Source organism: Eurytemora carolleeae, unplaced genomic scaffold (genome assembly GCF_000591075.1).
Source record: "Eurytemora carolleeae unplaced genomic scaffold, Eaff_2.0 scaffold406, whole genome shotgun sequence".
NCBI lineage: Eukaryota > Metazoa > Arthropoda > Copepoda > Calanoida > Temoridae > Eurytemora > Eurytemora carolleeae.
In genome coordinates this window covers 232049-245819 of record NW_019396308.1, presented here as the reverse complement: position 1 = coordinate 245819, position 13771 = coordinate 232049, and the positions used below count along the sequence as shown (strand labels likewise).

The 13771-nt window shown below is 32.5% G+C and overlaps 1 protein-coding gene across 5 annotated transcripts; it reads right to left on the bottom strand.

Moving 5' to 3' along the window:
* Nucleotides 1–466: 466 nt before the first annotated feature.
* LOC111700663 (sodium- and chloride-dependent glycine transporter 1) lies at nucleotides 467–13771 on the bottom strand. 5 transcript variants are annotated; one of them, XM_023471648.1, is made up of 11 exons: nucleotides 13382–13771; nucleotides 12499–12553; nucleotides 10406–10524; nucleotides 8504–8647; nucleotides 8081–8192; nucleotides 6760–7551; nucleotides 5435–5599; nucleotides 4203–4263; nucleotides 2822–2941; nucleotides 1492–1623; nucleotides 467–725 (listed from the first exon to the last, which is right to left on the bottom strand). In XM_023471648.1, exons 2-11 carry the CDS (start codon nucleotides 12502–12504, stop codon nucleotides 493–495), a joined length of 1884 nt encoding a protein of 627 aa, XP_023327416.1. In that variant the 5' UTR covers nucleotides 12505–12553; nucleotides 13382–13771; the 3' UTR covers nucleotides 467–492. The 5 variants fall into 5 exon arrangements, with proteins under 5 accessions (XP_023327416.1, XP_023327418.1, XP_023327417.1 ...); XM_023471650.1 differs by lacking the exon at nucleotides 13382–13771 and adding an exon at nucleotides 12719–12921; XM_023471651.1 differs by lacking the exon at nucleotides 2822–2941 and adding an exon at nucleotides 2747–2781 and having other exon boundaries at nucleotides 595–725.

Here is a 13771-nt window from a genome sequence, read left to right as displayed (position 1 = left end):
ATATGTAAGCTTCCGACATTGGGGTGCAAAGAAAGAGGAATTACAAAATCGGAATTTGTGCCAAAGACTCAATTCATTTCACAAAAAGGTTAACGGTCCCATCAAGGTTTACAACATCAGGTTGCAAAGACACAGGGATTTGGAAATTTGATTTTGCGAGAAAGACTCAGATTTTGTGCAATGTTTGAAATGTAAAACCTGCATAAAAATATGCAGAATGACTCATCATAGTTTAATCACAAATTTTTATTTACTGGATTTCCGAGTTTAACTTTTAAATCGTTGCTGATTTATTGATTCTTTATGGATTTAAAGAAAAATGTCGGCCAATATCTTCAATTCTTTCCCTGTGGTTATGTCAGGTCCCACACTAAATTTGGGCCCGACCGGTTAGTCGTTTTGACGTTTATCGGATACAAATATACAAACAAAGACCCAGACAAGCAAAGTAAAAATATTTAGAGTATTAGCAAAAAAATATTTTATTTATTCTTAGAAAGCTTCATTTAAAATTCCATCTATTTCAAGTTTAGGTCTGTCCTCTCTAGGTCCCCACTTAGAGCTCGGGGACAGTAGAGGACCAGATCTTAGGAATGCGGCCTCTCTAGGCTGTCCTCGGAGGATCCTTCGTCCTGCTGAATAGAGGCCGAGGATGAGAGGTATTGAAAGGGGGAAGAACTCTATGAGCCAACCCAGAATCTGTATGTGCTCTGGGTAGACATATCCTACAATAAACATCATTTACAAGCTCTAATTTTCTAATTCCTATATCTTTGCAACCTGATGGTTTAAACCCTGGATATTTTAAACTTAGATTATTTGATAAGTTAAAAATATCTAAGGTCTACGACATAGGGTTGATATAAGGAATAGAAAATAAGAGTTTGTGGCAAAGCCTTAAATTTTTAAAAACATTTTGTTCAAGATTATAAAACAAAATCTTTCAAAAATACTGTTGGTATACGTTCGACATTGCGAATAATATGATTGGATTTAGAAATTATGACCGAATGTAAAAACATTCTGCTTGTTTTTTTAACAAAATGTTTAGAAATGCTGTCAGTAAGTTCGATATAAAGAAGAAAATGATATTGAATACCTTCTGTACTATCTGGTAATCTACCCAGGTTGAACATGATATTAAATACCTTCTGTACTATCTGGTAGTCTATCCAGGTTGAACATGATATTGAATACCTTCTGTACTATCTGGTAATCTATCCAGGTTGAACATAATATTGAATACCTTCTGTACTATCTGGTAGTCTATCCAGGTTGAACATGATATTGAATACCTTCTGTACTATCTGGTAGTCTATCCGGGTTGAACATGATATTGAATACCTTCTGTACTATATGGTAGTCTATCCGGGTTGAAAATGATATTGAATACCTTCTGTACTATCTGGTAATCTATCCAGGTTGAAAATGATATTGAATACCTTCTGTACTATATGGTAGTCTATCCGGGTTGAACATGATATTGAATACCTTCTGTACTATCTGGTAATCTATCCAGGTTGAAAATGATGAGAATTGTGATAAGAAGAAGAGGATTAATGATTGACCAACAAAAAGTAAAAAACCATTTAAATATTCGGGGCATCCATATATCCATCTCTTCTAAACAAACAAAATATAAAAGAAATTTTTCATAAATATCTATATATTTTTTTTGTTCATTTTTTTACTATTTTTCTGATGCTAGTATTTTTAGATAATCAAAACTTAAATAAAGAAATTCAAATTCATACAGGGTGAGTAAAAAAAAGTGTGATTTGCGGAGCCTGGTGCAAAATTGTACCTTTTTGTGCAACTCTCCTGTATGGTGTTTTTCAATATTTTTGAAAATTTGTAATTTTTTTTTGGTACTTCAATGGCCCAAAATAAAATCCGTAAAACTTTTTTCTCTGAAAATAAAAAGTTCAGAAACGCAAAAATGTGTATATAAATTTTTTAAAGGTTGAATCCAAGAATTTATGTTTAAAATGTACAATGTACATTGTTTTTATCTGCAATTCTCATTCGTTTATAGTGGGCCAACCAATTAAAACAACCTACTCTGGTTAGGCGGGTCCAAACTACATAGTAAATTGTGATTTTTTATTTGTATTATCTCGTGCTTTGTAGTTGAATAAAAATATGAAAATATGAATCACAGAAAATTCACAATTTTTAACTCTGGTCTAATTTTTAAGGAAAAGTTATTTAAATTCTCTAGTTTCTTTCTTCTTAGTATATTCTAAAGCATTAAATAAACGCTGTTTAGTTGAAACCTGAAGAACCTTGAAAAACAAGGTACAATTTTGCATCAGGCGCCGTAAATCACACTTTTTTTGACTCACCCTGTATATCTTTTCAAACTAATGTCGTAGTGATCGTTTGGACTATTGATATTTCTCACAAGACTACAGAGTCAGAATTTAAATGAATTTGCAGAGCTTAGTCTTAAATCCGCCAAAAACTCTGGTTTTAATTGAGCGCCAGCTTAAATACTGAAACATTCAATACAATTTTAAGTGGAACAAACCATATTTGAGCCGCGGCTCAAATTAATTACAACTACAGGACAGTTTAAAGGTAATTTCACTTTATCAAGGGTTTCCAAGTCCAATCTTGGTCAGGGAAACCCTTGAATAAATAAAATCTTAAATTTTTTGCAATTTTTTTTATAAAGTTGTTTTCAGTTTTTTATGTTTAACAGAATTGTAAAAAAAACTAAAGAATGGGGAAGTTAAAAACTTACTTTGTCCCTAGAGGCATACATCACACCCATCCATACTATTTAAAAAGATGTCAATTATGAGCCGAGTAAATATACCTATATTTGAGATAAACTTATTAACTCCGTAGAACCATGCAACAGTTATAACTTCAAGTAGAGCTGTGTACACAATAGAATACGATATTCTGTCATTCAGTAGATTAAACATAAAGTATCCTGTAATATAATATATCAATGATTAAACATAAAGTATCCTGTAATATAATATATCAATGATTAAACATAAAGTATCCTGTAATATAATATATCAATGATTACACATAAAGTATCCTGTAATATAATATATCAATGATTTAACATAAAGTATCCTGTAATATAATATATCAATGATTTAACATAAAGTATCCTGTGATATAATATATCAATGATTAAACATAAAGTATCCTGTGATATAATATATCAATGATTAAACATAAAGTATCCTGTAATATAATATATCAATGATTAAACATAAAGTATCCTGTAATATAATATATCAATGATTTAACATAAAGTATCCTGTGATATAATATATCAATGATTAAAAATAAAGTATACAAATATAATATATCAATGATTAAACATAAAGTATCCTGTAATATAATATATCAATGATTTAACATAACGCATTCTGTAATATTGTATACTAGCTGAAATTTTTTTTTAAGATAAGAAAATCGAATTTTTATTTAGCTTTTGTCAACCCCAGGCTACCCATGAGTGTCTACAAAAATTTCACCCCATTCAGTCCAGCTGTTTGGCCGGCTATAGGGAATATATATACAAATGTCTTTTATTATATAGAACTAGCTGAAGGGCCCGGCGTTGCCCGTAGAAAATAATCATTTTTTTAGCCTATAACACCCCCCGGCCACCCATGAGTGACCACAAAAAATTTTAGCTTAATCGGTCCAACCGTTTGGCCGGCTGTACACAACATATATACGAATGTTTTGTTTTATTACATACATAGCTTCCCCTAATATTATAAATCAATGATTAAACATATATAAACATAAAGATTAAAGTAACCCTAAAAAAACCCTTATATTTGTGTTTATTTACTCAAATGAATTAACAGTCTCTTATTATTACCAAAATGTAATTTTTTTATCTTCTTTTACCTAAAAAAAGACGGTAATTTTTTAAAATTATCATGTTTTAGATTTTTAATGAAATATATTTCACAATTTTAAATAAAGTTAGAAAATTTGTACAACCCCAATTCTTTGAAAATGCCTCCTAGTCAGAATTCAGATCTTCCAAACGAATAATTATTAATAATTAAATAAGTATTCTTAAATTAAGACGTGCTTAAAATTTTGTAATGATACAAACAAATCCAATAGAAAGAACAGAGGAAACAGAGAAAAAGACAAATGCGTAATTTTTTCTAAAGGTTGTCTCAAATTTTGTTAACAATACCTTCGAAAAGTACCTGATGGAAAGCAACATGAAACCCCTCCTAGGAACCCAAGAAAGCAAGAAAAAAAATAAACCTAGAATAAAAAAATTAATTTTGATTTAAAAGGATAGAAATACTTTGTTAAGTTCAACTTTATTTTTAATTTTGCTTTCGTTCAACTATATTGCGTTTTCAATCATAATTTTAATGTAAAAAAAACTTAAATAATTAAAAAAAATTTGAAAATCATTCTTTGAAACTTGGAAACTTCATGTTTTAAATGAGAATGTGACGCTAAATAAAGGGTGTACATAAAACGGTTCGGCTTGAAAAACGTTTTTGATACTTTCAGATACTGGCAAATGAAAACTTATTTGGTCAATGCAAATTTCTTCCTTATGAGAATGTCTATGATTTACAAAATGTTCAGCTCAATATTCGTAGATTTACATAATTTTGAGAAGAAATGGTAGGTTGGAACCTTCTTTAATATACACCCTTTTAATGTACTAATTAGGAAAAAAAATAAATACGTATATACATTTATACATACGGTGAGAACCAGAAAACTGTGGAATAGGAAGAAGACATTATAGTAATACTCAGGTGTATTTGATATTGTTTCAAAGCAAATAGTTTTTCTATAGTAAGTTATTACATGATTTCTTCAGTATACATGGGTCTGTTTACACAATAGATGCACCCATGTTCATTGCACTATTTAAAGTAACAACTTGTGTCTGAAAGTCATCTTCCTATCTCAGAGCTTTCTGGTTCCCACTGTATGCCTTATTTTACATTTTAATATTTGAAATGCAAAATATGCAGATTTTAAATACAGATCAGTTATTATTAAGTTGGCGAGTTAAGTTCACATTTTCAAGAAACTGAAGTTTTATCACGACCAACTATACCCGCCCCCTCCTTTCTCCACTTTTTACCTAAAAAACGTCGCCGCAAAGTTCCCTTTTACACAGTAAAAAACATTTTCTTTACCTAAACGGAATTGAGTCTTTGCCTCAAACTCAAATTTTATAATCACTTTATCTTTGCAATCTGATGGTGTGGACCTTTGATATTTCAAACTTAGATTATTCGATCTAACAGAATTCATAGCTTGAAAATCGGAATATATAAGGTTGCAAAGATAAATGGATGAGAAAGTCGGAGTTTAAGTAAAAAACTCAATTCCTTTGATCATACAGTTGGGAGGGGGTACATGTTGCGTTGTCCCCCCCCCCCCCCCTACAAAGAAAAGCACTAACTTGTGTCTCATATTTGCGGAGTACTGGAACCTCGTCCAGCAGTGCTGCTACCACAGCTGCCCATGATGCACTTACAGTTGACATTGCCAGTAAACACACCATCAAGAAGAACATGAAGGAGAACACTTGGGGAGCATTCATGATCGTTACTGCTGCAGGATAGGCCTGAAATCAGAGTTTTAAACAAATTAAGTCTCTGCCACAAACTCTAACTTTTTAAATTTTTAAAGCTAGATCTTCGCAATCCAATGATGTAACCTTAGATATTTCAAACTATGAATTCTGTTAAATCAAATAATCTAAGTTTACAATATCCAATGTTTACACCAACAGGTGGCAAAGAATAGCGTTTAGAAAATTTCAGTTTGTGGTAAAGACTAAATTCATCTGATCAATAATGCGAAAGGTATCGTTGTTTGTCCGGCGTGAAAAGTTATAAATTTTTACAATATCTTCCTTTTTTTGCAGAAGTATATAAGAGCAATCACAATTAAAAATAACAAATTATTTTTGATCAGATAAAGCTTTGAAGGGCACCTGAGTAAATTGAACATGCCACTACATAAATGGAGAGTCACTTGATTTAACATATTCAGTGAGTAAAATCGGCAAATAAAATGTACATCTACAAAATGTGGTCTTCCATTTTATGCTGTTAAAAATACCAGAGATATTAAGAATTTTGTCATGAATTTAATAATTAAATAAAGTCATGAATTTGTCTAATCTAATTATGAAAGCAAAAATATGGCAGGACTAGTTTCTGATTATTTTTTTTATAAAAAATATTTCTAAAATGAATGCTGCAAACTAACATTTAAAAATATTTCTAAAATGAATGCTTCAATTTTATACATGTAAAAATATTTCTAAAATGAATGCCGCAAACTAATATGTAAAACATATTTCTAAAATGAATGCTGCAAACTAATAGGTAAAAAATATTTCTAAAATAAATGCTTCAAACTTCTACATGTAAAAAATATTTCTAAAATGAATGCCGTAAATTTATACATGTAAAACATATTTCTAAAATGAATGCCGCAAACTAATATGTAAAACATATTTCTAAAATGGATGCTTCAAACTTATACATGTAAAAAATATTTCTAAAATGAATGCCGCAAACGTATACATGTAAAAAATATTTCTAAAATGAATGCCGCAAACTTATACATGTAAAAAATATTTCTAAAATGAATGCCGCAAACTTATACATGTAAAAAATATTTCTAAAATGAATGCTGCAAACTTACATGTAAAAACGACTTTCAAGTCTTCAACCAATTAATTTTTGTTCCAGTTTATCTAGAAAAGCACTGTACCTGGAACGCTAAACCTGTTCCCTGAGAAACAACATCAGGAACCTCTACTCCTTGATCATGAGCAAGCATACCGAGGGTTCCAAAAACAATGAACCCGGAAAATATCGAAGTTGCAGAGTTACACATTGAAATCAACCAGGCGTCTCTGTGACAATTTGCATTAAAATCATTGTACGAACTTAGCAGCAGTTGGCATCCAATAGCGACACCAAGACTGAAGAATATTTGTGTGATAGCTTCTACCCAAACTGAGGTTTCTAAAAGCTTGTTCCAATTAGGAGTTATAAAATAATGAATTCCATCATAAAATCCCTCTTCTTGGCTAACATACACCAAAAATGTTGTCAACACCACATACGGAAAAATTGTGATGAAATAGGATAGTTTCCCGTAAGACGAGACACCCTTTGCCAGTCCAAGTGCTATGATCGTCCACGAGAGCGCCAATGCACCAATAATTTTCCACTGCGGGTCTCCGTAGTGCTCCCACGTGTTTTCAACTCCTAGGTCAGTGATCCCTAGAATAAATATCTTGAAAAATTCCTCACTAGGTGTCACACGTTTACTAACAGCAGTAAAGGCCAGGTCTTCTCCACTTGTGATATTGAGACAGGATGTATTTAATTGAGATGAACCCAAATCAAAGTTGGCACAAAATATATTTTGATCAGTACATGAAAAATTCCAGAAGGTTTGGTTTTCGTTGCATAACTGAGCTTCAGGTTTTGAATAACAATTGATAGTTCCAAACTCTGGATTACATCTTGTCCATGGTAGTTCACTTCTCCATCCCTTTAACAGTGACGTAAATACTTTACTCTTTTTAAAGGATTTTTTTCTTTTTTGCTAAACATTTTTAATATTTTTAACGTTTTAAATATTTTTGTTTGATTGGTATGAAGTGATGGTCCGTCTTATAAAACTTATTTTTAATTAGAAAATTAGAAAATTAGAATATGAGGAGGGTTTTCAGTTACTTTTTTAAGAATTATGAAAATGGGGCCAATTTTTAAAAATTTTAGAAATATTGATTCTTAATCTTAAAGAGACTGTAAGCATAATTTCAAGTAAGCCTTCTTGCAAAAATGCCAATCCTGATTCCCAACAGTAACCTTGTAACCTCTGATCAATATTGCAGAAAATTGTGTCTTATTTCTAGATTGAAAATAATTGGTTTTTCAAAATTATAAACAATGAAATCTAATTCATACCTAATCAGATCTTTCACGGAACCTCATTGAATCGGGTTTTTCCATCATTGCCTGGAGGGTCACTTGAAATTATGCTTACAGTCCCTTTAAATGTTGTATTTCTGACATTCCTCAAACATGTAAATGAGCGCCCAAGCCATGATAACGGTGTAATACAGATTTTGTATAATATTGATAAACAGCATCCCGTAGCCCAGTCCCATCAAACCAGGGGATAACCTCCTAAAAATATAGAATATCAGATTAAAAAAATATTTTAAGCTAAATATTTTAGCTTTGACCAGCCATGTTTTAAAAAACCTTCCCCTGTGGTCATGGGAGTTGCCGGAAGAAAATGTTGGTGTTTATTGGATACAAACAAACAGACGGGCAAGCTAAAGAATTGATTCTATGACAAAAACTCAATTTTTTCAACTTTTGTTTATCTTCTAAATTTTAAAGATTTAAGAGATTCAATTCAGGATTTAAAATCTATATTCGCAGCTGAACTTTGTTTCTCCCCCCCTTGCTTCCCAATCATCGCTGATAAGTACCTGAAGATGACCGTACAGCTTGATCCAGCATACTGTCCAAGTGCCATCTCCAGATAAAACAGTGGAAGCCCGAGCAGGAAAAGTGCCAAAAAGTACGGGATAAGAAAAGTGCCGCCTCCATTCTCATAACAAACATATGGAAACCTAGATAATTATAGATAAATAGTTTAAGATTTATTTATTTACTTGTGAAAGAACGAAATATTTTGCGAAATACATTTAAAAGAACAAAATGTTTTGATGATTACATGTAAAAGTACGAATATTTAGCTTATTGCACATTAAAAAACTAAATATTTACATTATTACAATTATTTGACAAATTACATGTAAAAGGACAAAATATTTGGCTAGTAAGAAACTATTTGGCTAATTACATGTAAAAGGACAAAATATTTGGCTAGTAACATGTAAAAGGAGAAACTATTTGGCTAATTACATGTAAAAGGACAAAATATTTGGCTAGAAACATGTAAAAGGAGAAACTATTTGGCTAATTACATGTAAAAGGACAAAATATTTGGCTAATTACATGTAAAAGGAGAAACTTTTTGGCTAATTACATGTAAAAGGACAAAATATTTGGCTAATTACATGTAAAAGGACAAAATATTTGGCTAATTACATGTAAAAGGACAAAATATTTGGCTAATTACATGTAAAAGGAGAAACTTTTTGGCTAATTACATGTAAAAGGAGAAACTTTTTGGCTAATTACATGTAAAAGGACAAAATATTTGGCTAATTACATGTAAAAGGAGAAACTATTTGGCTAATATGTAAAAGGACAAAATATTTGGCTAATTACATGTAAAAGGACAAAATATTTGGCTAATTACATGTAAAAGGAGAAACTATTTGGCTAATATGTAAAAGGACAAAATATTTGGCTAATTACATGTAAAAGGCCAAAATGTTTTTTAATTACATGTAAAAGGAAGAAATATTTTTCACCAAAACCAAACTGCAGTCCTTCAATTATCATAAAGGGAAATTTTCATCTCTCTGAATATCCCAGGGAAAGATTTTACAGGTTCTTTTGAAGTTTAAAACATTTCTTTGCAACTGACTTTAATAGATTTTAAAAGAAAACCCATCAAGTTCAATTTGTGGATTGGAATTGGAGGATATTTTAAAATCAAAATTATTATTTTACAATCGATTTTACTGTTTTACAAAATTTTTTTAATAGATAATATTCAAGTGGAAAAAACACTAAATTCAAAATATGTCCAAGACCAACTGCTAGACCTACAGATATTAGAGAACTGACCTCCAATATTCCCCGAACCAACTGCTAGACCTACAGATGTTAAAGAATTGACCTCCAAATATTTCCAAGACCAACTGCAGACCTGCAGATGTTTAAGAACTGACTCCAATTATTCCTCAGACCAACTGCCAGACCTACAGATGCTGAAGAACTGACTCCAAATATTCCCCAAACCATCTGTTAGACCTACAGATGTTTAAGAACTGACTCCAATTATTCCCCAGACCAACTGCTAGACCTACAGATGTTAGAGAACTGACTCCTAATATTCCCCAAACCAACTGCTAGACCTACAGACGTTAGAGAACTGACTCCCAATATTCCCTAGACTGACTGCTAGACCTACAGATGTTAGAGAACTGACCTCCAAATATTCCCCAGACCAACTGCTAGACCTACAGATGTTAAAGAATTGACCTCCAAATATTTCCACGACCAACTGCCAGACCTACAGATGTTAAAGAACTGACCTCCAAATATATCTAAGACCAACTGCTAGACCAACAGATGTTAAAGAACTGACCTCCAAATATTTCCGAGACCAACTGCCAGACCTGCAGATGTTAAAGAACTGACCTCCAAATATATCTAAGACCAACTGCCAGACCTACAGATGTTAAAGAACTGACCTCCAAATATTTCCGAGACCAACTGCCAGACCTACTGATGTCAGAAAGAACTCTGCATGGTTTCCCCACTGGTTTCTACCGTTGTTTGAAGGCGAGAGTTCTGAGGAATGTTCAGCCCCCTTCAACAAGAAAATTAACAAGATTAAAATTAACTATTTATAACACTATTATTATGGTTCGCAGTATCATAACATGTTTGTACAGAAATTTTCTCTTTATCAAGAAAGTTCAAGCCTTTTCAGATTACATTTTGATGTGATGGTCATTTCTAGATATAATTAAGTTCTGGAAGAAAATAGAGGCCCGGTGGACTGGAGGCCACTATAAAGGGAAATTATTTTTACGGGAGAAATGCTGCAAATCACTCTGAGCACAAATTACTCCGCTGGAGGGATGCTTAGAACACTAATTACTCCATCGGAGGGATTCTAAAAATCCCTTTAGGCACTAACTACTCCATGGGCACTCAGGACACTAATTATATCACTCAAGACACTAAATACTCCACCGGAGGGATGGTGACAACAACTCAGGACACTAATTACTCCACTGAAGGAATGGTAATTAACACTCAGGACACTAATTACTCCACCGGAGGAATGGTAATTAACACTCATGACACTAATTACACCACCAGAGGGATGCTAACAACCACTCAGGACACTAATTACTCCACCGGAGGGATGGTGACAACCACTCAGGACACTAATTACTCCACCGGAGAGATGTTAACAACCACTCAGAACACTAAATTACACCACCAGAGGGATGCTAATACCTCCCAGGACACTAATTACTCCACTGTAGAGATGCTAACAACCACTCAGGACACTAATTACTCCACTGGAGATTTGCTAACAACCACTCAGGACACTTAATTACTCCACCTGAGGGATGGTAATTAACACACAGAACACTAATTACTCCACCGGAGGGATGCTAACAACAACTCAGGACACTAATTACTCCACCTGAGGGATGGTAATTAACACACAGAACACTAATTACTCCACCGGAGAGATACTGATAACCACTTTTTTATCACCCTAGTCCAAGAAAAGGTCTGTTAGAATCCTAAAGACCATCTCTGTGATTGTCCCAAGTGGAAACGTGACCTCTGTTATAACCCCCCAAAAGAAAAGAAAATCACCATCCCAATCTTTGGTTTCATCTCCTTACCCAAAATACAAGTGATTACCTAATTTTACTGATACCTTATCCCCAACTTGACGGTTTAAAGTCTGAACTAGACCCTGCTAACAAAACCAGATACAGTAACTGAAATTGATACCGAGTCCACCTCTAATGAACCACCTCTAAATATCAAGAATCCCATGCCTGACCTTGAACTTGAAGCTCAATCTGAGCATGAATCAGAAGTTAAGAGATATTTTTGAATTTTAAATGATATAAATAATCATAAACTTATCTTAAGCTTGTAATGCTACTTATGTCTGCGATAATCAAAACCCGGCCGGTGTGATCTTTAAATGTTTTAGCACTAATAAATATTTATATCTCAAAAGATAACCATTCAGAAAACATAATTACTCCATCGGATGGATTCTGCAAATGTGGTTATCATCATCCCTTCCTCCGGTGAAGCAGTCAGTGCCCATGGGGTGATTTGCAGCATCCCTCCAGTGAAAATAATTTCCCTTCATTGGCCTCCAGTCATCCTCCAGTCCACTGCAGAGGGAATGCCAATTGTTACTATTTTCTTCCAGAACTCAATATAATTAGCTGTTTAACAGTAAAAAATAAAAAGTAACAGTTAGGTTCAATTGTCTTTCTTTTATATACAGCTAGCTTAACATTATAGCAACAGTATTACTTTATTGCACGTCATAGTAACCATAAGAGATATAGTACACATTACACAATAGTTTCATCAAAAGTATTGACTTTATTTTATTAGTGAAAATGCTGAAACTTTTTTGAAAAAAAATTTGAAAAAAAGTCTAATGTTTTATAGCCTTTAACACTTCCCAGCCACCCCTGAGTGTCCACAAAAAAATTCAGCCCAATCGGTCCAGCCGTTTGGCCGGCTATACTCAAAATATATGAATGTCTTGTTTTATTATATAGATTACCTTCATTTGAACAAATCTTTTAAGCTTCCAAGTCTCCCAAATTAAGAAAATCTTCCTGATAAAACAAATATTTTTAATTTGCAAATCTGCAAAATTCCTTGATGAGTGATGTCACACAAATCTTGCATAGAAAACAACAAGTTTTGATTTGAAATTAATTTGTGGATACGAAAATTCAGGATTACATTCTAAATACACATCACCAGCTGAATGGACTTACCAGTTTCAGTAACCAGACCGAACTTTTAAATCAGCGCATGACATCTATGTTAAAGTTAAGATTCTGCAGAAATTGACAAACAGAAATACGTAACAACACCCTCCCCCTCTTTTGTCGACATTTATTACAACTAGAAATTCAAGGCACTTCGCGCTCTTCTTTCTAGGCTTTTAGGGCGCTTCGCGCCCATCATCTATTTAAATTGTGAACATGTTCTTTTTGTTTACATTTCAAAACAAAGAAGAAGAAATGTTGCGGATTTTAATAAAAAAAATCGTGTATTTTCAAGAATTTAATTTTTTTACAAAATTAAAAACCTTTAAAACACATTTTTAAAAAATTTGTATCATTCATAAACCTTCCCTGTGGTCACGTGATGTCCCACAACAAATTTGGGCCCGATCGGTTCAGCCGTTTTGACGTTTATTGAATACAAACAAGCAAACAGACAAACAGACAAGCCAAATTTATATAGAGATTATTGTTTTTAAAAATGTGCCAATTCAAATATAAAAATCCTCTAAAATTTGAGAATGATCAAATATAGACATTTTAAAACAAAACTTAAAAGTTAAAAATGTTAATGGAAAGGTGCGCGAAGCACCCTAAAAGTCTAGTAAATTACATTTTAAAATAAAAACATATATTTCAAATCAGATTTACCTTTAACTATCTTTCACTTGTTCAGTATTTTTCATTAACTTTAATTAACATTATTTGTATTATTTGTATACACAGTAGACTGCAGAGTGCACTAGTGAACTCGTGTTCTATCCTGTATTAGCATAAAGGTCTATGCTCCACGGTAAAATATGCAAAAACTGAATAAATTTCAACAATATTTTTAACATTGTTAAATATGATTTTAGGGCTCTGGATGTGTTGTGTTCACGTTTCAAAATCTATTGTAATTTTGTATTTTTGGAAGACCCTAATTTGAGGCATGTTTATACATAAGAAAACACACGTATTGTTTCATTACCATACTTTAAGGGGAGTGTTAACGTAATTTCAATGGACCTCTGTGCATAGTTGGTACCTTTGAAACCTTTT

Coding starts and splice junctions, on each gene's coding strand:
- LOC111700663 (XM_023471648.1), bottom strand. Junction 8,648..10,405: donor GGTCTCGGAAATATTTGGAG/GTCAGTTCTTTA, acceptor ATAATTATCTAG/GTTTCCATATGTTTGTTATG. Junction 1,624..2,821: donor TAAGTTTATCTCAAATATAG/GTATATTTACTC, acceptor TTGTTTGTTTAG/AAGAGATGGATATATGGATG.